The sequence below is a fragment of the Brachypodium distachyon genome, chromosome 3 (assembly GCF_000005505.3).
Source record: "Brachypodium distachyon strain Bd21 chromosome 3, Brachypodium_distachyon_v3.0, whole genome shotgun sequence".
NCBI classification, from domain to species: Eukaryota; Viridiplantae; Streptophyta; class Magnoliopsida; order Poales; family Poaceae; genus Brachypodium; species Brachypodium distachyon.
The window spans coordinates 53,571,212-53,593,495 of record NC_016133.3 but is presented as its reverse complement, the minus strand read 5'-3'; the positions used below and the strand labels follow the sequence as shown (position 1 = coordinate 53,593,495).

Here is a 22,284-nt window from a genome sequence, read left to right as displayed (position 1 = left end):
ACCGCTTTTTAGCCAGAGACCCAGCGAATTTACAGATATAGCCCCCCCTCTTCCTGCCCTCCCTCTTCCCCCCCTCTGCCTTTCCCAAATCTCGCCGCAGCCGCACGACGCACCTACCCAACCCCTAGCCCGACCCGACCCGGCCTCTGACAGCCCGGAGAGCCGCCCTCCACCGCGCCGACTAGGGCCGCCGGGACCGAGCCGGGCACCTCCCCGTGAGTGCCCTCCTCGCAGATCCGTTCGGTTACTTTCGCAGCTTCTTCTCTGAGGGGTTCTTGGGATTTCGAGGGTTTCAGTCTAGGGGTGATTTTGAAATTCGGGAGCTTCCAGTTGGGGACGCTTCTTGGTGCGTGTTAATGTCGTGCTTTCTTGCGGCTGCGGGGGTGGATTTCTTTGCGTTTCTTGATAACTAGGGTTTCTCTGCTGGGCTCCTTGGTAATTAGGGTTTTGTTGGATGGAGCTATCTTGGTAATTTGTTTGCTTCTTTCTGGCATGTGGAATTGCAGAAGGGGAGAGGCGCCTCGTTTCGTTGACGCGTCCTGAAGGAATTGGGAGCAACAAGGCGTTATGTTTACTCCGCAGGGGAAGGGGTGGACCGGATGGTCGACGCCTGCTCCAGCGAACCAGCGGGGCGGTGGTGGCGCTCCGCCCGCGTCAGCGCCCCTTGGCAAGGCGAAAGGGACTTCGCAGAGGGCTGCCGAGCTTGAGGAGGAGGTTTTGGCACAACCTTTTTCCTTTTCTGTTCGGTCGATACAACTTCTGAATCTAATTTTGGACCACGTTTCTTTACTCACTTCTATTTCCGAGCTGTTTGAACTTTTAAACCAGGACTCTTAACTGAAGTACCAACTATAGGAATACCACAATCCTGTAATAGATTTTTGTTTGTCTCATGTTGTCACCCCATCAAATGCAAAATTAACAATTTTTAATCATCATTTTTCCAAGTCTTCAATTTTAACTAGCAAATATTTGAAAAGTTTTGGAGTTTGGACCATTTTTATTACAATGAAATTCTAGTACCCAGAACTGCTGTAGCATTGCTATTGATTAAGCCGAGCTGATTTAATCTGTGCTGGTTCTTAAAGAATCAAATTTTCACGTGACTCATGGATGAACTCATTTTTCTTGCTGTTTGGCCAGGCAGTATGAAATAATCCAATGCAGAGAGGGTTAAGTTCGTTCTTTTTATACCACTTAATTAAAATGTTTTCTCAGTCATGTTAGTGGTCCTTGGTTTCTAACAAATTATGTTTGAATTATCCATTGTAGAAAGACCTGTAGGCTGTAGCAAGTGTTTTCTGCCGTTTAAAATAATATACATGCTATTAGTTATGCAGACGCGAAAGGTCTTTCCTGCAATTTGTGAACTTTGGAATTCACGTCAAATATATCCTTTTCCCTCGCCCAAGTGTTTTCTCTGTCAGGGCGTTTTAATCCTCCCTTTTATACTTTAAGCATTCCATAATAATTAGTTATTTACATGTGTGTTTTCATGTGTATGTCTGCAGTTACATGAGTATCAATATAATATGGGGCTGCTCTTGATTGAGAAAAAAGAATGGGCAGCCAAACTTGATGAGGTCAGCCATGTGCTGGCACAAAAAGAGGAGATTTTAAAGCGGGAACAAGCTGCACATTTGAATGCTATATCAGAATATGAAAGACGAGAAGAAAGCACACGTAAAGCACTGGGTGTTGAGAAACAATGCGTAGCTGACGTATGTACTCTATCTCATTATATCTTACATTGTCATTTAGCAGCACCACTATGATCCGTATATGCTGTTAGTATTAGAAAACTAACGAGCAAATAGTTCCTCTATACCACATTTAAATAACGGTTTTGCTATATCTAAGTTGCCTGATTTTTAGTTAGAGATAAGTTGATTCCTCAGCCGTTGGATATGATTTGTACTTTAAGATTTGAATGGATGATGAAAAAAGAAGGGTAAAATGAGATCTAGATACTAATCCAATGGCTCTGGTTCATCAACTTAGATTTAAGCCTTTTCCTTAAAAATAAGGCAACTTAGATATAGCCACACCATATTTGTCTTTACTGGAAGCTGTTCAAAACTAATAATCTCGTGTTTCATGTTATCTTAGTTTTATGTATATGATAACTTAAATGAGTTGGTAGGATAATGCTTGGAAATAGTTCTCCCATCTAGCAATTTAAGGGACTGCATCCATCAAATTCATCAGCATTACTTTCACTGAAAGTAAAAGTATAGTTATACCAGACATTGTTATCACATTTGCCGTTATATTCTTCAGATTGGCATATCAGTACTCTTCCCTGGAACTAGTGTTCTCGTTACATACTCCAGTGTTTCCTTCTGGTTTTCCTCACAGTTTGTCTGTGTTTCATTTGCAGCTTGAAAAGGCACTACGTGAAATTCGATCTGAGATCGCGGAGGTTAAATTTATGTCTCAGAAGAAGATAACTGATGCTCAATCTCTTGAGGCTAATCTGGAGGAGAAATCCTTGGAGATCGAGGGAAAGCTTCATGCTGCAGATGCGAGGCTTGCAGAGGCAAACCGTAAGAAGTCACAAGCTGACAGGGATTTAGAGGAGGTAGAAGCTCGTCAACGTAGGTTGGAGAAGGAGAAGATATATTTCGAGACCGAGTATGCCAATTTTCCTGTCTTTTTTCTTCTTCTGTACTTCATATTATGCTGCAGGTGACCAAATTGTGTTTGCATGTATAGGAGGAAGGCCCGAGAGAAGCAACTCAGGGAGCAGGAGGAGTCTCTGCAGGACTGGGAGAAAAAGCTGAAGGAAAGTCAGAACAGACTCGTTGATTTGCAGAGATCTGTAAATGAGCGAGAGGAGAGAGCAAACGAAAATGACAAACTTTGTAAAATGAAGCAGGAAGAACTTGATGCGGCAAAAAAGACAGTGGAGTCCGCTAAACTTACGTTGAAAACAAAAGATGATGATATTACAAAAAGGCTGATTGAATTAGGCTCAAAAGAAAAGGTAACCCAGCGATTAAACTCACCTTGTTTCCGCCTCGTTATCGGTTTACTGTGAGTTGATAATTAATAAATAAGTAACACATGGATTGTTTATTTCTTATTCATTTGCAGGACGCTGAATCAAAGCGCAAGCTCTTGGAAGAAAGGGAGAGAATGTTATCTGAGAGGGAAGAGAGAGTTAGTGCAAGAGAAAAAGTAAGTGTATTACACTAATGTATTTTGTTGTCTCCATTCAGCCATTGTAATATATGGGTACAATTAATCTTGCTGTTATACTTGTTTGGTTGCGCGCCCAGTTCTAGAGTGTTTACCATGTGGTGGAGTCGGAGTTTTGTCTGTAATCTTATGTAATGTAGTCATTAACCATATATGCCATTTTGTAACTTAGAATTGCTTACAACTTATAGGTCGATGTGGTTAGCTTATTTTTTCTTTTGTTTCAGTGTGCAATATCACTTGCTGACCGTGAGGTCTGAATTGACTGGGTTGGCCACAGTACTTTCCAGCAATCAAGCTTTTATTACAGATATCATGTTCTGTTTCTTTTTGTACATTCTTATTTTGAACCTCGTCTTCTGAATATTTTCATCAGGTATCTTTTGTGTACTTTACATGCACTTTCTCCAGTGATCTGATGTTGTCATCCAATTTTGTTTCAGGTGGGGCTTCAGAAGCTTCTTGAGGATCAAAAGGTGAAGCTTGAATCCAAAAGACGAGATTTTGAATTAGAATTAGAGAGTGAGAGGACATCCTTTGCTGAAAAGATGAAACAGAGAGAAGTTGATTTGGTAAAGAGGGAAAAAGATCTCAGGTCCTGGGAGGATAAAATTTCTAAAAGTGAGCAGGCATTAAACGAAAGCAAGAAGACACTGGAAGAATTGCAGAATGACCTTAGTACCAAATCGAAAGCTCTGAAGAATTGGGAGGAGTCGCTGAAAAAAGAAGAGAAGAAACTATTGGAACAAAAGCTGCAAATGGATAACGAGCGAAAACAGGCTGAGATGTATAAATCAGATATTGAAAAGATGAAAGCTACAATAGAAGCTGAAAAGGAGAAAATATTAGAAGAGCAAAATAATTTGAAAGTTACAGAGGACGAGAGGCAAGAGCATAACTTGCTGTCAGCACAACTGAAGAAGGAGATCGACGAATATAGAATGCGAAGCAACTCTCTCTCTGAGGAAACTGAAGATTTGAGGAAGCAGCGGCAGAAATTTGAAGAAGAGTGGGAGCAGCTTGATGAAAAAAGAGCCCGCCTAGAAGAGGAGGCAAAGATGCTCAATAACGAAAGGGTAAATCTAGAAAGGTGGCGTGACAATGAAGATAAGAGATTGAAGGATATACAGGATGAAATGGATGCAAAATACAAGGAGCAGCATGACAAACTTGCACTCAAGGAAAAAGCTTTGGTGGATGATATCAAACACCAGCGTGATGAAATTGATGAATTTCTGAAGAGAGAACGTGCTGATCTTCAGCGTAATTTGCAGCTCCATCGGCATGAACTGGATATGGAGATGGAGAATAGATTAGCAGATAGAGAGAGGGAACTGGAAGAGAAGGGAAACGAGTTACGCAACAAAATGGATTTTGTAGAAAATAAAATCAATCATGCTGTCACTTTGAATGAATCCAAGATTCAGAAAATAGTATTGGAGAAACAACAGCTGCAGAGGGAAAGAGAAATCCTAGCAGAAGAGAAGCAAAAATTGGAAACTGACAAAGCAGATATTAGAAGAGATATTGATAGTCTTAATGTGCTTAGCAAGAGTTTGAAAGACCGGCGTGAAGCATACAACAGGGACAGGAATAACCTCATTGATATGTTTGAGAAGTACAAGGTGTGCAAAAGCTGTGGGAATTCTCTTTCTGAGGGCTTTGATGATCTCTCTTTTAAGGACAATGCTAATTTTGATTATCCAAGTTTGGCTGCCGAGGAAGATGACTGTTCCCCAAATACTGATACCTTAGCTCAAGACGCAGGAACGCTTGTTAATTCAGCTGGCCGTTTCTCATTGTTGCAGAAGTGTTCAAGGCTTTTCAAGTTTTCCCCTAGGAAAAAAGCTGAGCAGTCATCAGAACAGGAAGTGGAGAAAAATATTCCTTTTGGTGCAAGATTAGAGGAAGCATCACCGAGTGATGAGGATTTTGAGCCAACTCCTGTCTATCAGGTAGCAAATAATTCTTTTGGTGCTGAGAATCTCCATTCTGACAGTGGAGCAAGGGGGGATGAAGAATCTGAAAGACTTGACTTAGCAGATGGGGCTGCAGATGATGTCCAGATGGAGTCTTCTGTTGGAGTTGCGGATAATTGTATAGATAATCATGGAACTCAGTCATTTGATGTCACTAATGACATGGGAGTTGACACAACCATTGCTTCTGTAGACCAAAATGGAAAGGACTCTATAGCTCCCCCTGAAGTAGATTTGCTTCCTGAAACATCAAAGCAAGGACGGCGCCAACCAAACCGGAAGGGCAGAGCAAAGGGCGTGAGGAGGACAAATTCTGTTCGTGCTGTTGTTGAAGATGCGAAAGTAATACTTGGTGAGAATTTTGATGAAAAGAATGATGGTCAGGAAGATTCAGCTACAGTTGGTGGTACGAGAAAGAGGCGATTTGCTGGAGCTGCAATCAGTGAACAAGATGAAGAAGGCAGTGAAGCACAGTCTGAAAGTGTTTCGCTTGGTGGGCATCGTCGCAAGAGGCGGGCTGGCCCATCAACACAAGCCCCAGTAGAAAAGCGCTACAATTTGAGGCGCGCTACAGTGTAAGTTTAATCCAGCTCCCTATTTCATTTCTACTCTGAGCTGTGCTCCATTCGGCTTGTTGAACTATGGAGTAGTAGATTAATAAATTATTCTTTCTTTGCATCGTGGCGTAGTGCAACTGTGGCGCCAACAATTCCAACGGACAAAAAGAAAGCCCCGAAGACAAGAAGAAAACAGACTGTGGAAGCTACTGCTGATGACACAGAAGGCACCTCCAAAGCTGAGGAACCTACCACAGTGAGCAAGGGGGCTTCTGAATCAGCTGATGGTGCATCCCAATTGCAAGAGTTCTCCCAGGTAATACTCTTCTGCTTCCTATATGCATGCAAATGATGCTTGAGATACTTGTGCATTGTTTTGGTGCATGTTGTTCTTGTTGTGTGCACATGCTCTATTTTGGGTTGTCTGGCACATATCAAGTTGAGCTAACTGTAAGCATGCCTTTATGTTAGGCTGAAGCAGGTGATGCCCATACTCCTGCAGAGGAGGGCACTGGCGAGGAGTATGGTGATGTTGTGGACGGTAAAGATGCATTGCCAGTTGCGATGCCTATGACACCATCAGGAAGTGAACTTGGGCCTGAAGATGACGATGAGGACGAAGATGACTCGGAGAGGGGGAACAGATCCATTGGGAAATCGCTGTGGTCTTTCTTTACCACATGACCATAATCACAGAGGCTTCTGAATAGGTTGTTTCTAGTGTTTCTGTTTTGAATTCGTGATATGCAATTCTTGGAACTCTAGGTTGTGCGTGCTTTTGGTGAGATGATGTATTGGTAGATTTTCCACTCATTATGTTCCCCCTCTTGTAATTGAAATATATTTGTAGTAGGCAGACATAGTTTGATGGCGCTCACAAAATTAGCTGATGCATGTACTATGGCAATGATGCCTGTAACAGTCAGAGTTGAGGTTTGTAATTGTTGTTCCTTATCCCGGGTCCAGATTGCTTGCGGCATTTGTCAAAATGTGAAACGTTTTGACTGTTGGTCTTGCGTGCGCCCAGAGCTCAGTTACAAAGGCAATCATGGAAAGCGGTAGCAGCATTTCTTTTTAATGGACTGATCCGACAGTTGCGATTTGAGGTGTGGGAAGTTCCTTTGCCAGGCTGTTCTTGTGAAATACGGTAACAATTGGCTTCAGCTCGGCTGCGACTTTAGTTCCGCGTAACCTGCGGGGCTGCGGGTCCTTCGTGATCACGCGGTTAAGTTATGCCCGTGCTGGGGCTTATCTCTTTGCCTTTGTCTCTAAGGCATGACCAGTCCATTTTCTTTCCTCGGGAATCTAGACTCAGCCAGAAGCAACTCTTTTTGTTTCGAGTGGTTGCACCTCTGGTTGCTTTCAGTTGGGCTCTGTATGCTACAACTGAACTTGTTACGTCATCTTTCAGACTTCGGAATTGACTCAGGCTTCAGACTTTCAGTAGAGTCAATAAAAGTGTTAATCAGGAGTAGAAAATTCTGTGCCTGGCAATTAGAGAATGAGTTTGCCTTATAGTAGTAGTAATAGTATGTAAATAAATAAATAAGGTATTTTTGCATAAGCACATCCACCAATCAATACTACTCATATACACACAAGTCTCAACTGCCGTTCTTCTCATTCCTACAGCCTATCAATACTTGGGTTTATATGCAGAAAATAAAAATAAATACCAGGGCCTAACAATACTTATTCAGAAAATAAAAACAAATACAAGGGCCTAACAATACTTGGGTTACAACAATGTTTGCCGGTGGCTGCAAAGAGGGCAAGTGAGAGACGGGGCCAAACAAGGCTAGCCTATATAATAATCGATACATTATTCGTCCCAGTGACCAAAGCCCGAGATCAGGAACCGAATCCCAGCGAGCAACTCTCCCGATCGATGCGTGGGGAAGCAGCAGCAGACGCCGGGGCGGGCTACCCGCGCTCGCCGGAGCCCCACGACCTCTCCGACGATTCAGACTACGCCGCTGCCGCCGCCGCCTCCGCTTCCATCCACGCGGTACTTGCCCTGCATCCGCTTCCGATCAGCCCGATGCTCCCGAGAGCGATTTGGGGGGCGCCATCGCGAGCTAATTGCTCTATTAGGTTGCCGGCTTCGCCTGCCGCCGGATTTAGGGCTTGCTCTTTGCCCCCTTCTGTTGGTTTAGCATCGGATACTTTAGTAATTTTTGGGAAGTGCTCTTGTTCCACGCGCAATCGATTCTGCCTGAGCCGCGTGCTGCGGTGATGTGTTTAGGCTATGCTCCCCCTTTTGGATTGAACTGATATCTGTTTTTGTGATTTAAGGCGATAAGGAGCGATATGGCCGACATAGGGTCTGAGGAGACTGCGAGGGTGGATGTGGTGTACGAGAAGGAGCGTGTGACGATCCACCCAACGCAGTATGGCTCCAGCCGGATCAGCGGGAAGCTGCGCCTCTACTTGCAGCTGGGCGCTCTGTTCCTGGTGAGGCAATCTACATCACACTGAGTTATGAATAGTTCTCCATACATGTATGGTAGGGCTGGAAAATACTATTTATAGTAGCCGAATTGTCACTGTTTAACTGCTGTGACGAACCGTTGGGGATGGCCAATGAGCAATGGTGTTATTAAACAGACTACATGCTGGTTGGTTTATATTGTATCTTTGCTTATTATTAAGTGCTCTTGTTCCACACGCAATCGACAGCATGCTACTGTTTCTGCTTGCTTTTCCACGCTATATTATCCTTTGCATATTGGATATTAGGATCTGATACATATCAGTAGTTGCTACTTGATATACACTTTTGTTGTTTATGTGAGCTATTCTTAAGTTGCATAATTTTTCTTTTTCTTCTGCTAATGCCTCTTTGATCTATGTTAACAGAGTTGGGAGCCAAATGAGGGAGTTGATTCTTTCTCAACCAGTTCAGTCACCGCGGAAATAGAAAAATGTAGGAAAATAGTCTGTTTCTTTAGTTGTAATGAAAATTTGGCAATTGAAGCACATTGGTGATGATGCTTGACCCTAATTACCTGATTCTCTGCAGATAGAAATTTGTACACCATCCAGGCTTTGCCTGTAAGTGACATACGCTTCATCCGTCGGTACAACCCAACATTTGGATTGGAGTACATAATCATTGTTCTCTCATCAGGTGAAATGTTCTTCTAGTTGTTTGTTTTACTTATCTCATTGTTGGTTTAGAAATGCTGTTTAATTAATATATGCCTTTTGTATTTATGAATATCAGATTATTAGCTTCCAGGTAATTGAGTGTTGGCACATCGCGTTTCTGCTTCTGCTAGCTAGATAAAATCATTAAATAAATGCACAAAGAGAAATTATAAAAGCGGGATCAGTCTTACTAATCTAATCCATTTACTTCTGCAGGCTTGGCTTTTCCCCCATTCTACTTCTACAACGGTGGAACTCGTGAATTGTTTGCAACAATGAAGCAACACGTCTTCATTATCAGGTTTCCTTTTGGGGCTCAATGTTTCTAAATACCATATCATATTTGTTCACCTTTTCTTTTATTATCTGGACCAAAACTCTGAAACTAACTGAGAAATGGTTTGTATGGGCAAATCATCATACAATAAGGCTACCAAGTATAGACTTAAACTACAATTTCGCAATGCAAGTCTTGTTTTCCCCTGTATCTTAATGTTGCATGAATCTAGGCTCAGGGAGATAACTTGAACTGTCGATCTTGCAACCTTCAATAAAATTGTGAATAAGAGTTCCTGCCATTAACCCTGATCCAAACATGTACAAGTATTCAATTGCTGGTAGAAAGAAGATAAAAAGCAAGAATAACTGAACAATACCTACTCTACTAGAGCTTGATTTTGACTCGTTAACATCAAATCATCCTATTCAAAAGTAACTGGGTGGCGTCAAAGACTGACCACGAGGTGCAGGTCTCCATAATCAAAATTCCATTCATATGGACCCCTTAACTTCTTTTTATTCGTGCAATATTTGTGGAAGAATTTATTTTTTCCTGTACATGTGATTCATATGTCTTCTCTTATGTTGTAAGGTCGGATGACGATCCTACTTTATTTCTTGTCAATGACTTTGAAGATCCTCTTCAGGTTTGTTATCCTACTGTAGTTCATGTATGCAACAAATAATTCTCAACTGCTAATTTGAAATTTGTTGTTCTTTGGTAGTTTATACTCTGGATTACTAAATAGACCGTACTGCCCTCAATAGGAATATTTGTAGTGTCTTTTGCTCCCCTTCTTTCTTCACTGCAGTCACTATTGACCTTGTCAATCTGTTAAGTTTGAACTTCAGTCTTCCAGTATCAGGCTCTAAAGTAGTAGTATTCTTTCTTAAATTTTTTTCTTGTTCTAACCCTGGTGTCGCGTAAAATGAATTGATTAGTGATACATGCTTTCCATTGGTTATAATTTGCTGAACATTAAACCTTAATCCAATTTTTTGGATGCTTTGTAGAAAAGCCTGTCATCTCTGGAGCTTCCAGGGGTTGCCACTGTGGCAAATGCCATGTCACGACAGAATTCGTTCAGCTTCGCTGGTTCAGTTAATGAAGCTAGGCATGGGGATGATGCCAAACATGGGGGGCCTTCTAGCATATATGAATATGGTTCAAAGCAAAAGCACAAATTGAATGATCCAGGTCGTGATCTTTCGCTTCAAGTTTTGGAGAAATTCTCACTGGTTACAAAGTTTGCTCGCGACACAACATCGAGTCTCTTTCGGGAAAATCATAGTAGTGGTTCTCATGCTTATGGACGGCAAAAACAGGAACATGTTTGGGACAACAGAATAAGCGATAAATACAAAGATCAGCAAATAACACAAGATGACACTTCTGTGCTCTCAGATTCGACAGAGGTAACATATATGTTGAATGATATTTGTATTTGTATCCATTGAAGCACCGCAAATTGTAGCACTGAACCACATCTTGAAGCAGTTGCTTACCATCTCTAGGGACTCACATTTGATTATTTATTTTTACTTTCATGTTTAAATCAAATTGGCAATAAATGCAAATTGAAAATCGGCAATAATCAAGTTTCTTACTTCCTCCGTCCAACAAAGGATGTCTCAATTTTGACTAAATTTGAATGCATCTATACACTAAGTCATGTCTAGATACATTCAAATTTTGACAAACTTGAGACATCTTTTGTTGGATGAAGGGAGTACCATATTCTTCTGATGTTTGCTCTAGTTTAATACCATGACCTGCCCATCAGTCATTGGAGGCTGTATTGATGTAGCTTCTGAAAATTACCGAACCCAAATTCACTAACAGTTTAGCTGAAATTAAAATTGAGAACGGTTTTGTCACTTAGTGTTATCTTCTTACCTCTGATGATGTCGAAAGTTTGAACCGGCTTAACCTTCCATGGTTATAATTTATAAACTATTTATACACCATACTTCTGCTTATGTAACATTTGTTTTCTTACTCTTTTGGTAGTCTGATGAGTTGCTGCTAGTGTGGGGTAAAAAGAGAGGCAGCCCATTAACCGTCGATGAGGTACCAATTCTCCGATTTATCGATTAAATTATTTTTTCCATTTGTTCATTTGATTGACTATGCCAAAAGTCCATGTTACAGATACTATGCTGGCATAGTGATAGTATTTGTCTCCATGTCTGCAACTGAATCTGCAGAATTGTCTCTACATCCTTGTGTATGCGGTGTAGCTAAACAGTTGGATGAGTCGAGCATTATAGTTCTGGTGTGTTTATTAGCATAAAGATTATGATCCTTGGGACAATCAAGTCCGGTTCAATCATGAGACTTGTAATACTAAAGTTGGACATTTGCATTACCAAGATTCACCTAGTCTCAGGCACATACTGTAGACTGCAGGGCCCTCAGGTTCAACTTTGGTTTATGACTTGTATCTGAAGGAAATCTTCAAGTACTTCTAATGGCCATGAGTTGCAAATATTACTCCTTATGGCTGGCAATCAAACCTTTAAATCAGATACAACCTTCGATATGTACAGATGGTTTCTGAAGGTCTACGCAGATTATAGGTCATTACTTTTTTTCTGCAGTGCAAACCCTTAGATATGTCTGGTCATGTCACAGGCTAAGCTGCACTGTGTTGTACACTTACCGTGACTTAAAAAGATCGCTTTACAAAAGCTAACCTGAATTTATTTCAGTCACCAAGAACTGTGAGTTTATTCTGAATATCATGTTCTTAGTTTTATGGATCTTCATCATCAATCATCTAGCACTTATTCATGTATTGGTCATGTTGTCAGTACCATTTCTTTTTCCTCTGAATCCTTTTCTTAATATCTTTGGACAGTGGAGAGCTTTCTTAGATCCTGAAGGTAGAATTATGGATTCAAAGGCACTGAGGAAAAAGGTTTTCTATGGCGGTGTTGATCATGTCCTTAGAAAGGAGGTTTTATACTTAAACCCTGATTTGCTATAATCACTCACCAAGGCAACTTAATACATATATTTTGATACCAAACCTGCAGGTCTGGAAATTCTTGTTGGGGTATCATGAATATGATTCAACACAAGCTGAGAGGGAATATCTTGCTGCCATGAAACGAGAAGAATACGAAGCCATTAAATCCCAGTGGAAGGTTAGTCACGGTCATAAGTTCACTGTTCTGCAATTCAGAGACTGACACTGTTCTTTTCCTGCACAAATTATTGAAGCTGGTTGGGACTTCCAGTCCCTTGCTTGTGTGTGTGTGTGCTTGAGAGGAGTAGGAAAAATGAACTTTAAGAAAGTTTCTGGACTTCTTATTCTCCAGTTAGCTGGTTCTTTTTGAAAGCATTTTGTCGGTTGCATAAATAGCACGCCGTTGGAAGTATTGTTAGATCACTTTCAGCTCCTTTATTTTTGTCCTATAGAAGTACACCACTTTCACGTCAGGGGATACGCCACTCTTCATTACATAAACAATCATGATATGGCTTATACCATTTGCAGAGTATCTCAGCCACGCAAGCTAAAAGGTTCACCAAGTTTAGGGAAAGAAAAGGCCTTATTGACAAGGACGTGGTACGAATAAGTTTCCACTTTTCCTTTCAACTGGCTGCTTCTTACATAGTTCTGTTTTGTAATATTTTGGCTTACATTTTGAGGCTCTAAATTTTTTGTATGAAGGTGAGAACAGATAGGGCTGTTCCGTTCTATGAAGGGGATGACAATCGGAATGTTGTAGTTCTACGTGACATCTTGTTGACATATTCCTTCTATAATTTTGACCTTGGTTATTGTCAAGTAAGTACATTTTGCATATTTCCCTGCATCTGCAATTGCGCTTCATGTAATGGTTAACACCATCCGGCATTACTGAAAAAAAAACCCGGTGTCCACTAGCTGTCTTCATGTGTCATAGGCGACCTTCTCTTGGGCCTGATTGAACTATTAAGTATTAGAGATACATAATGGTTGAAGACAATGGCATCAGAGATACTCAGATACATAATGCATTACTAAAGCCCTGGCATATATTCATTTGTGTATATACTTCCAGCGTTCCAGTTAGATCTATTAGTAGAACTACAAGTATTAAGAGAGTTAGGCATGCCATCTTAGGATGCATTTAGGCTGGAATTTTCCTGCGCATGTGTTTGTATTTCTGTCGTGATGACACGTATGTACAGCCACTTCATGTTGGTACATTGGCCGTTTGGTGGTTGATACTTGATAGTTGATACTGACACAGCAAGTCTTGCTGTCACTAAGTTGCTATCTACTCCCTCCGATCCATAATAAGTGTAGCTGATTTAGTACAAAGCTATTATGGATCCGAGGGAGTATATAATATTTTTATATTATTATTTGCATGCAGGGTTGTACCTCTAACCTTACATAAATTTATTTTTTTCTTTTACCACACTGTTTTGTCTTTTATCTTGCTGGAACTGTACTATAATATATGATTTTCTGTCTTCCAGGGAATGAGTGATTTTTTGGCACCTATACTTCATGTCATGGAAGATGAGTCGGAATCATTTTGGTGCTTTGCTTCTCTGATGGAACGACTAGGAGGAAATTTTAACCGTGACCAGAATGGCATGCATGCTCAACTTCTTGCATTGTCGAAGGTATGTATGGACTCTGGACTATCCATTCACCATGCTAAGTGCTGACTGCTGAACAGTTAAGTAGTAACCATGTTGTACTTTCTCCGTTTTGCTTGTGATGTGATGTGATAGATATTCCTGTTAAGGGTCAATACTAGTATTTGCTTGAATCTCGTGTAGTTGGCATTTCTTGTACAAATTTCGTAAAAAAACTTTGCTTTGGCCTTTGGGCATATACTTATTGATCCGGTGTTAATCTTGTATGGTTCCCTCAGTTCTTTGTCAAATGCCACAGTGCTTTATGTCCTTAGAAGGCTTTAAGGATCTTAAACTGTGTAAGACGTTGCATTATATAAATCTATTACTTTCATAGCTATCGTCAATCCCATGGCACTGTCTTCTAATCCCTACCATGTTATTGCTATTCATGGTCCTTGATGAATGCCGTTCAGCTTAGTGCTCATAGTAACTAGTTTTATTGATCTCCTTTTTAAAAAAAATCTTTATGAATACGCACTACTAACTTGTGTGTTATTTCTACCTCATAGCTTGTGGAGCTTCTCGATCCTCCATTGCATAACTATTTTAGGCAGAATGACTGTTTGAACTACTTCTTCTGTTTCCGTTGGGTTCTTATACAATTCAAAAGGTAATATTTTTCTTTTATCATGAAATTTGTAGTGTTTTGTACCTTACACACTTGGATTTCTTGGAGGTGTCATTTGTTTAATATGTGCCACCAATCAGTTTAGCTTCCATCTTTAACTTCTCGCACTGCATTATAGATTCTCAGTCTGCTTATTTTGTATTTCACATCAATTTTACTGAAATCTAGAACTGGTGAAAGAGGTGTTCTTCAGTAGCTTAAAGGCCAGATGAAGCAAATATGTTGCTTCTAAGAAGGCCAAATTTCACCATAGTTTACTGGCCAGCAGCATAGTTGTTTATAGTTACTAATTCGTGGCAGCAGCGATGGTTATTTTATTACAGTACCTTGCTGTCACTAATCTAGTAACACTTGATTGGTTACTACAGCAAATAGGCCCTTACCTTCATTTGCCAAGCCATCCAATAGAGTGTGAGGTTAATGTCTCTTTAGCAAAACGGGGCAACCAATTGTACCTTTAGCAGTCTTTGGATCGCCAGGGATGATGCTGGTTGTGTTTGGTACAGAGTACAGACCACTCCCCCGCCCTATGTGGCATTGCTTACTGGGTAGGATTCACGTTTTGGTTCTGGGTCTAATCTTATTCTTGGGCAAGGTGAGCATAGATTTCCTTTCTTTTCTGGCAGAGAAAAATTAGTCCTTGCCACAAGGCTAACCTACGGAACCATACATACATACCTAGTATGCTCGTTTTTGTTTGGCTACCGTAGTGGTTACTGACCTAGAAGAGGTAACGTGAACTGTTCTCTATATTATCAGTATTTTCAGCCTTCCGGAATATTTTGGTTGACAAAGGCGAAGTGCACAAGAAATGAGTTTATTCAGTGAATTCCCAAGCAAAAATGTTAGCAGTCATCCACGCTCTCTTCCAAGTTCTAAGTCGATTCAATTTCTCGTGATTGCAGGGAGTTCAGTTTTGACCAGATCATGCTTTTGTGGGAAGTTTTGTGGACTCAATATTTGTCAGAACATTTCCACCTGTACTTGTGCGTCGCTATCTTGAAAAGGTACCGTCAGCGGATAATCGGGGAAGGGATGGACTTCGACACCCTTCTCAAGTTCATAAATGAGCTCAGTGGTCAGATCAATATTGACCAGGCTATTCAGGATGCAGAGGCATTATGTACCATTGCAGGTGATAACGGGGCCGCTTGCATTCCACCTGGAACCCCGCCTTCTTTGCCGGTCGAGACTGATGGTGGCCTGTACTTACAAGAAGATGACGTCTTGTGAGACATAAAATGTGATCAGTTGCAAGTTCCTATCTGTGGAAGAATTACGAAATCGCACTGTTGTATGTATATATGTACCTTAATGGATCTCTAGGCTCTAGCTGACAATACACTGCTTTTGCTTAATGCGAATGGATTATCTAGAAGACGCCTTATTTTGCTTTACTGCCACCTAAATCTTCGCTGATGATCAACTGGCAGGCTCAGTAAGTTGGTCGCAGAATTGCACGTTCATTCCGTTCAACAATCTATACTGTTGTTTAGCCTGGACACCGACGTGATCATGGATTGGTCTGGTTATGGTGCGGATTTCAGACCATTAGGCTCAACGTGATGGCATGAGCCTTTGGCTTAGCTCCAGGGCCAAATAAATTGGTCGCGGTATGCGGCTTGATTTAGAACATCGCAATGATTATGCACGGCCCTATGGGGTAACGCCGAAATTTCAGGCATATCCAAATATTGGCCAACTGATCTTTAACGTATTTGAATTTTGAAACAACACATTAAGTGGGATATGTTTGCACAGTTCTTGTCATGATGCCACCACCGGTCGCACCAGGAAAAAGGTTTCTTCAAACCTGTCCCTTTTCTTATCTCCCTGTGCTCAGCAAAGATTATACCCGTGTGGCTGCTAAATATATACTTTTGTACGTAAATACCCACGCCCAGGCCACCCGCAAACCGTCATGTATGCCTTTAGAGGCAAAGCTGAATCCTAGGTCGGATCTCTTGGTCTGTCAAGGCACACTGTGACCGTCCATCCTCCGTGACCCATGAGTCAATTACAGATAATCAAAGCACATAGAGTACCTGGACAAGATTAGACCGCTTGGCCCACGAGCAATCTTTCTTTTCTTCTATCGTTTCGTCATGCTTAAACGAGGGGAAGGCTCGGCCATCATTCCCTCGTCTATTGCACAACTTCCTTCTTCCTTTCATATTTTGGGAAAATATTGTGTTGGTCGCGTGGTGAAAAGAAAAAGCGCCTGCTTGCCAAGAAAATTATAAACAGGAACACCGAACATTGTTTGGGGTGTCATTTGAAATTGAAGAGGTCACCCCAAAATCATTTCCATCAACACATCTCTCATGGTTGTTCGCTATGAGGTCATCAACAAATATCCAGATTCAAAACATGATCCGTGCTATCATGTAGGTTGCCTATTCCAACCCAAGGCTTAGCCGAGTCCTTCCGCTCCAGCACGGCCACCCGAGCTGCAAGGCTCTCAAGATCTTCTCCAAATCAAGGATACCGAGACCTCCCGGAGAGATCGGTCGACACTTTTCTTGAAAAATAAGCAATGATGGTACCTAAGGAATAAACATCAGCTAATTCTGTGCCAGCACCCAGCAGCAGTAGTAAGATAGACGATGCAAAGCGTTACCCGGAATGACTGGGCGTAAAACGTTAGTCAAGTCAACCGTCAAATCCTAGGGCTCAACGCTTGGACATGCGGTGGAAACTACCAAGCTGGAATACTATAGGGGAAGAGGGAATTTTCGTTGGAGCGGTGAAATGCATCGAGATCGGATAGAACACCAGCGACGGAAGCACTCTGTTGGCTGACACTCACACCCTGACACTCACACCGAGAGACGAAAGCCAGTGGAGCAAATGAAATTAGAGATCCTAGTTCTCATCCGACTTCACATTCTCTCCTACCCTCCCAAAACTTTGTCTGCTCATGTCCAGAAAAAGGCCATTCGCAGCTTGTCGAGGTTGCCACCTTAGTACCGATAAGGGTTTGAGGTGGTATACAACTTGAAAGACGAGGATAGGTCTGACGAGGGTATTCTGACCCGCCACCGTTATGTGTCTGTCTTGCAACTTGCAAGGTCACAGCTTGCTGCAATCTTGTCCGCGAAGAGCTGGAAGTCCTTGTTTTTAGGCGTGGAGCCCCGTCTCAAAGCTTTGCAATCGTCGGAACTGGCGCCTGCACAGTTCTTAGTGTCGTCGAGGTTGACACTATTTTCGTACAGATTGGCGACTACGCATTTCATAGTGTCGTCGAGATTGACACTGCACATTTCATTGGCACCACGGGATATTTCCGGGCATCTGTCACCAGCTAGCCCTGTCACCTCCCCAAATCCTCCCCGAAGAATGGTAGCCTAAAATGTTCGGTGCTAGTTGCATGCATGGATGATGTAATGCGACCGGAAACTGAAAAGGAGTTCTCCGACACAATGGTAGCTCCACACAAGGAATTAATATGGACGGAAAAGATCATCGGAGCACAAAGTGCGCACGGTGACGAAAGAGACCATGATGAAAATTACCACCTTTGTACGTGGAATCTTGAGGCAAAGATTAGACGGCGGGCCATAATTCTCTTCCGAAAAGACCTCTTCTCCCACTAGCTATCTACCACTTGTCCCAAACGAGTTGCAAGTAGGCTAGCTATGACGGGAAGCCTGCCCCCTCCCCACACCGTGATTAGAATTCCCCGACAGTAGAGTGGTCGGCCACCACCTCGTGCTGTGATTTCTGAATTCCGGAGGCTCACGATGGATTAAAGAGAGCGTGGCATATCTCAAGCCAATTTCTCAGGCCAGGCAGGCTTTACTCGCGGCGATGATACCATCAAGATTAAAGAGAGCATGGCACATCTCGGCCGTTGGTTGGCGCCTGGCCAGTTTGGGCTTTAGGTGAACAGCTAGCTCGCTTTAAGATCCTATGGCCCAATCAACAAACTCCGCGTCCCCATTGGCGTTCCCTTGGGCCATGCCTTTGGCATGCGCGACCAGGCCCACCCCTTCTTTAGCCTAGCGTGGCCCACCTGGTCCACGCCTTTGCCGGCATGGATGGAAGAAACATGGCAAAGAGAAGGGAAATGATGGATGGTTCGAATACTCCCAGTGGCTAATGACGAGGAGTTAGTGGGTTAATTACTTGCGTGTATGAAAATCTTGAGGTCACTTCCAGTTGTGCCTAGCTTTAAGAGAATAATTTAGGGAAATCTGAAAAATATTCTCTTTTTAATCAACGCATTCTTTCAGGGGAAAGAGAGGGAGGACCATGGTGTGCTTGCAATCTTGTATGCTCATTACCAGTATATCGATCTTTCCTAAAATATAGGTTGTCATGAAGAAGAAGAAGAAAAACTTGAGATACACACGGTTTTGCGACCTGCCAATATTTCCCCAGATACGTACCCGTTGATCATTGATGTAATCTGAGTGCTATCCTGTAGTACTAACCGATAAGACGTGCTGGTAACCGCCTCTGATGCTTAGTGAGGCCTGGTAATGATAAATATAAACAAGGACAAGATCAGATGCGCGTACTAATCATGATTCACGAATGGGGAATCTACTCATTAAAGGTCACATGGAGCATCGCGATATCTTGATAATTTTATTTTATTGCAGGCTAGTATCCTTTTTTCAGGGAGAATAAACTCCCCAAAGCTGATGGAAGAAAGTGATCCATCCTACTACCAAACTCATTTGCTTTATCAGAATTTTCAGAACTCACATTATTTTAGAGCAAAATTTGCATCGTGTGTGCGTGCGTTAGATCGATGAGCTGCGCAATCTGTTACACTAATTTACAAGTTTTAAAACATGATCGCCAGGAGAATTAATCTTCAAGATATCATATATCCCATTTATACTAGCACGACACGGAACGTTCTTTAATCGAGGATCTAATTTGACCGATAAATTAGGGGCAGATCGAGTCAAATGAAAAAGAACATGAACAACTAGCAACAAAGGATCGATCTTAATAAAAACCTGCATCTATATCCAGAACTTCTAAAACTGGCATCTCCATCTTTCACTCTTTGACGTCTCAAGCTGAAGTAGCATCAAAGATTTCGGAAGCCACATGAGAGTTTATTGTCAAGGAAGAAGAACATGAGCCGACCGCCGCTAGCTAGATCAGCCGCCGTATGAAAGGGCAGCCGGCCGGGGAGAACGCTGGCGAAGGAAGGAAACTAATCAAGACGGCCGGGCGGACGGCGGTCGCTTTGCTCAACCAGCGGCTAAGCTAGGCTTTGCTTGCCTCCCGTATTATTAAGCACGTAATATAGCGATCAATGATATTGTACATACTGACACTGTACATGGCCAGCCAATTAACGCCGGCACAGAATTACATGCATGGAAGAAGCCAAGAGGGAGGAAGAAAAAAAAAACACAAACCCAGGTAATTATGCATGCACGAGGACTTGTACAACAAAATCCAAACACGAAGAGATCAACTCCTCCGGGCTCCGGCTCGATCTTTCGATTCTTGATCAGACTCTGAGCAGGTAGATGCTGAGCTCGGGCCCGCCGCTGCCGTCGGGGTTCATCATGTAGAACGCCTCCGAGTCCCTGGACCCGACCACCCGCTCGAACCTGGCCCGCATGTACATCAGGTCCCCCTCGCCCTCATTTCCGCCGCCGCCGCCATTGTCGTCCGGGAGCACGCCGGCGCCGACGGACACCGGCTCGACGGCGGCCAGCACGCGCCACTCGTCGGCGCCGCACTCCCGCCGCACCGCGTACCCGCACTTTCGCCCGTTGCAGTACGCCCGCCACGTCGGCTCCTCCAGCAGCGGCCTCCTCTTCTCCCCTGCAAACAATAACGAAAATTAACGCTGTTAATGCTAATTCTGCAGCTTGATTTGGGTCCTCTTCTCGATCGCTGAGGAGTAGTATCTGTAGTTCTGTACTGTACCGGGGCTGAGGGGCGGCTTCTCGCACTCGAGGGCGAGGCGGACGAGGCCGGAGGACATCTCCCTGACGAGCGCGCCGGTGGAGTAGGCGGCCAGCTCCACCAGCAGCACGGGGGAAGAAGAAGAACCCGAGGCCGCGGCGCGTGGGTCCGTGCTCTGGAGCGCCACGTGCACGCGCCCGCGCCGCCGGCCGAAGATGGTGCCCGTCACGGAGGACCCGAGCTGCTGGTGGCCCCGGCGCCGGCGCCGGTGGTGCGCCAGCGCCGCGCGGAACGCGGACCGCAGCCGCGCCAGCGCGTCCGCGCGCTTCCGCCTCGACGCCGCTGCCGTAGACGAGGAAGACGAGGGCTGCTGCTCGTCGTTGGTGGAAGGCGCCGCGGGGAAGCGGTAGGCGTTGGCGGCTTCCTGGTCCTCCGCCTCTGCTTGTGCTTCCTGGGCGCTGCGGTTCGGTGCCGGCTTGCTCGAGCGCTTCTTGAGCAGCCACGGGAAGCTCCCGCTCCCGCTGCCGCTGCCGCCGGTGGTGCTGCTGGAGGGGAGGGGCAGCGGGGATGCCGGGCGGAAGGGTCTCGCCATGAATGATCAATGGCCCGACTGCCCGAGCCGGCCGGCAAGCACTGTCTCTCTCTCTCTGCGCGCGCGCGTGCGGGATGTTAATGATTCTCGTGGCTGGGTGGAGCGTTTGATGGGGGTTTTAGTGGCAAAGCCGCCGCGCCGGCACGCTTTGCTTTGCTCTGCTAGTCTGCTCTGCTTTGCTTTAAGGTGGTTTGCACTTAGTGTAGTGGTACACGCGCTTTTGGCAAAGCGCGCGGCGAGCGCTGGGGCCGGACCCGGACGGGCAGGGCAGGGGGCGTAATAAATACCAGGTGCATGCATATGCACGAGAGTGCGATGCGATAAATGCTTCAGGTTCAGGGCTGCACGGCGTCCGGGTGTGAGGCGAGATTTTGCGCCGGCCAGCGGCGGCGGGTGGGAGAGGGCACAGGAAGAGTGTGTGCGTGTACGTGCATCGGAGTACATGTGTCGCCGTTCCATGGTCGTGAGACATTGGTATTGCCGTGTACTGCTGCTGACCGTAGCGAGCAAGATCCGCGTTCCGGCCTAAGGCTGCCGCAGATCGATCGATACGGCAGTGCAGCTGCTACCAACAAACCACTACTGATGTGCTCGAGTTAAAACAATTGCTGGCACGAGTAACTACGTACGCAGCAGGGAGTACAAACTCAGGTAGCGGTCCCCCGAATAGATGCATGCACGCCCCGTCGTGTTTCCAAAGCTGGATGCCGAATAAATAACGGATGGATAGCCACCCACTTCTGCGGCGCCGGCCGCCAGATTATGGTGTGGGGATTGCCTCACTGCCTGATTTGCGTACAGGCGAGGAACACCTCAACAGTAGTTCGAGTTCATTTTGTCCCCAACAAAGAAAGAAAATATCTTGCGTGATCCATCATTCGGGGCCAATTTCAGAAATCAATTTGTTTGGTTGGCACGAAATTGGATATAGGAAATCAATCTGAAATTCCATGAAATCACGCTATAGCTAATACCATTTCTCTCTAAAAGTTTATTTCCTTGAAATTGTCTCGCTCTGCAAATCGATGTGGTACATAAACTAAATTTGTTCTCAGATGCAAACGTGTCATACTAATGCTCATGCTTTCATGCAAAATACCCTTATTCAAGGTATTGTTTGTCCGGCGGTAACTCGGAAACATAAAGGCAAACATGACCCCTTTCCGTTCGTTTGATTTGCCCGCATGCAGAGCCAATTTGGTGCACAGACAAAACAATCACCATTCGTACACCGTCATTACAAGGGCTGTTTACGAGCCAAACTCGAGCAAAAAGACTTGATAAGCACAACCTGAAGCCGAGGTAGAGTGAGCCTGAGTTGGCCTACGAGCTTGCTGTCAGGCGCTGGCTCGACTGAAAAGAAAATCGCG

At 43.9% G+C, this 22,284-nt stretch overlaps 3 protein-coding genes across 3 annotated transcripts; 2 read left to right on the top strand and 1 right to left on the bottom strand.

Annotated features, from left to right (window-relative positions):
- Positions 1–54: 54 nt before the first annotated feature.
- Positions 55–6,702, top strand: LOC100829196 (protein CROWDED NUCLEI 1). The gene is made up of 9 exons (XM_003570165.4): positions 55–215; positions 507–714; positions 1,512–1,721; positions 2,381–2,634; positions 2,716–2,986; positions 3,097–3,180; positions 3,645–5,755; positions 5,870–6,053; positions 6,209–6,702. Exons 2-9 carry the CDS (start codon positions 568–570, stop codon positions 6,419–6,421), a joined length of 3,474 nt encoding a protein of 1,157 aa, XP_003570213.1. The 5' UTR covers positions 55–215; positions 507–567; the 3' UTR covers positions 6,422–6,702.
- An 823-nt stretch (positions 6,703–7,525) lies between these two features.
- Positions 7,526–15,836, top strand: LOC100828896 (TBC1 domain family member 15). The gene is made up of 15 exons (XM_003570164.4): positions 7,526–7,745; positions 8,033–8,191; positions 8,597–8,663; positions 8,760–8,867; positions 9,104–9,188; positions 9,759–9,813; positions 10,181–10,582; positions 11,178–11,237; positions 12,028–12,126; positions 12,206–12,316; positions 12,670–12,741; positions 12,847–12,963; positions 13,644–13,793; positions 14,321–14,421; positions 15,345–15,836. The coding sequence occupies exons 1-15, from the start codon at positions 7,626–7,628 to the stop codon at positions 15,670–15,672; spliced, it is 2,034 nt and encodes a 677-aa protein (XP_003570212.1). The 5' UTR covers positions 7,526–7,625; the 3' UTR covers positions 15,673–15,836.
- A 3,811-nt stretch (positions 15,837–19,647) lies between these two features.
- LOC100828597 (protein MIZU-KUSSEI 1) lies at positions 19,648–21,158 on the bottom strand. Its single transcript, XM_003570163.4, has 2 exons — positions 20,344–21,158; positions 19,648–20,238 (listed from the first exon to the last, which is right to left on the bottom strand). The coding sequence occupies exons 1-2, from the start codon at positions 20,912–20,914 to the stop codon at positions 19,919–19,921; spliced, it is 891 nt and encodes a 296-aa protein (XP_003570211.1). The 5' UTR covers positions 20,915–21,158; the 3' UTR covers positions 19,648–19,918.
- Between the last annotated feature and the right edge of the window lie 1,126 nt (positions 21,159–22,284).

Excerpts from the sequence above, each read along its gene's own strand:
- LOC100829196 (XM_003570165.4), top strand. The coding sequence starts at position 568 with ATGTTTACTCCGCAGGGGAAGGGGTGGACCGGATGGTCGACGCCTGCT. Across the intron at positions 715-1,511 it reads CTGCCGAGCTTGAGGAGGAG|TTACATGAGTATCAATATAA; the intron begins GTTTTGGCACAA and ends GTATGTCTGCAG. Across the intron at positions 2,635-2,715 it reads AAGATATATTTCGAGACCGA|GAGGAAGGCCCGAGAGAAGC; the intron begins GTATGCCAATTT and ends TTGCATGTATAG.
- LOC100828896 (XM_003570164.4), top strand. The coding sequence starts at position 7,626 with ATGCGTGGGGAAGCAGCAGCAGACGCCGGGGCGGGCTACCCGCGCTCG. Across the intron at positions 8,868-9,103 it reads AATCATTGTTCTCTCATCAG|GCTTGGCTTTTCCCCCATTC; the intron begins GTGAAATGTTCT and ends TTACTTCTGCAG. Across the intron at positions 13,794-14,320 it reads AACTTCTTGCATTGTCGAAG|CTTGTGGAGCTTCTCGATCC; the intron begins GTATGTATGGAC and ends TCTACCTCATAG.
- LOC100828597 (XM_003570163.4), bottom strand. The coding sequence starts at position 20,914 with ATGGCGAGACCCTTCCGCCCGGCATCCCCGCTGCCCCTCCCCTCCAGC. Across the intron at positions 20,239-20,343 it reads GAAGCCGCCCCTCAGCCCCG|GGGAGAAGAGGAGGCCGCTG; the intron begins GTACAGTACAGA and ends TATTGTTTGCAG.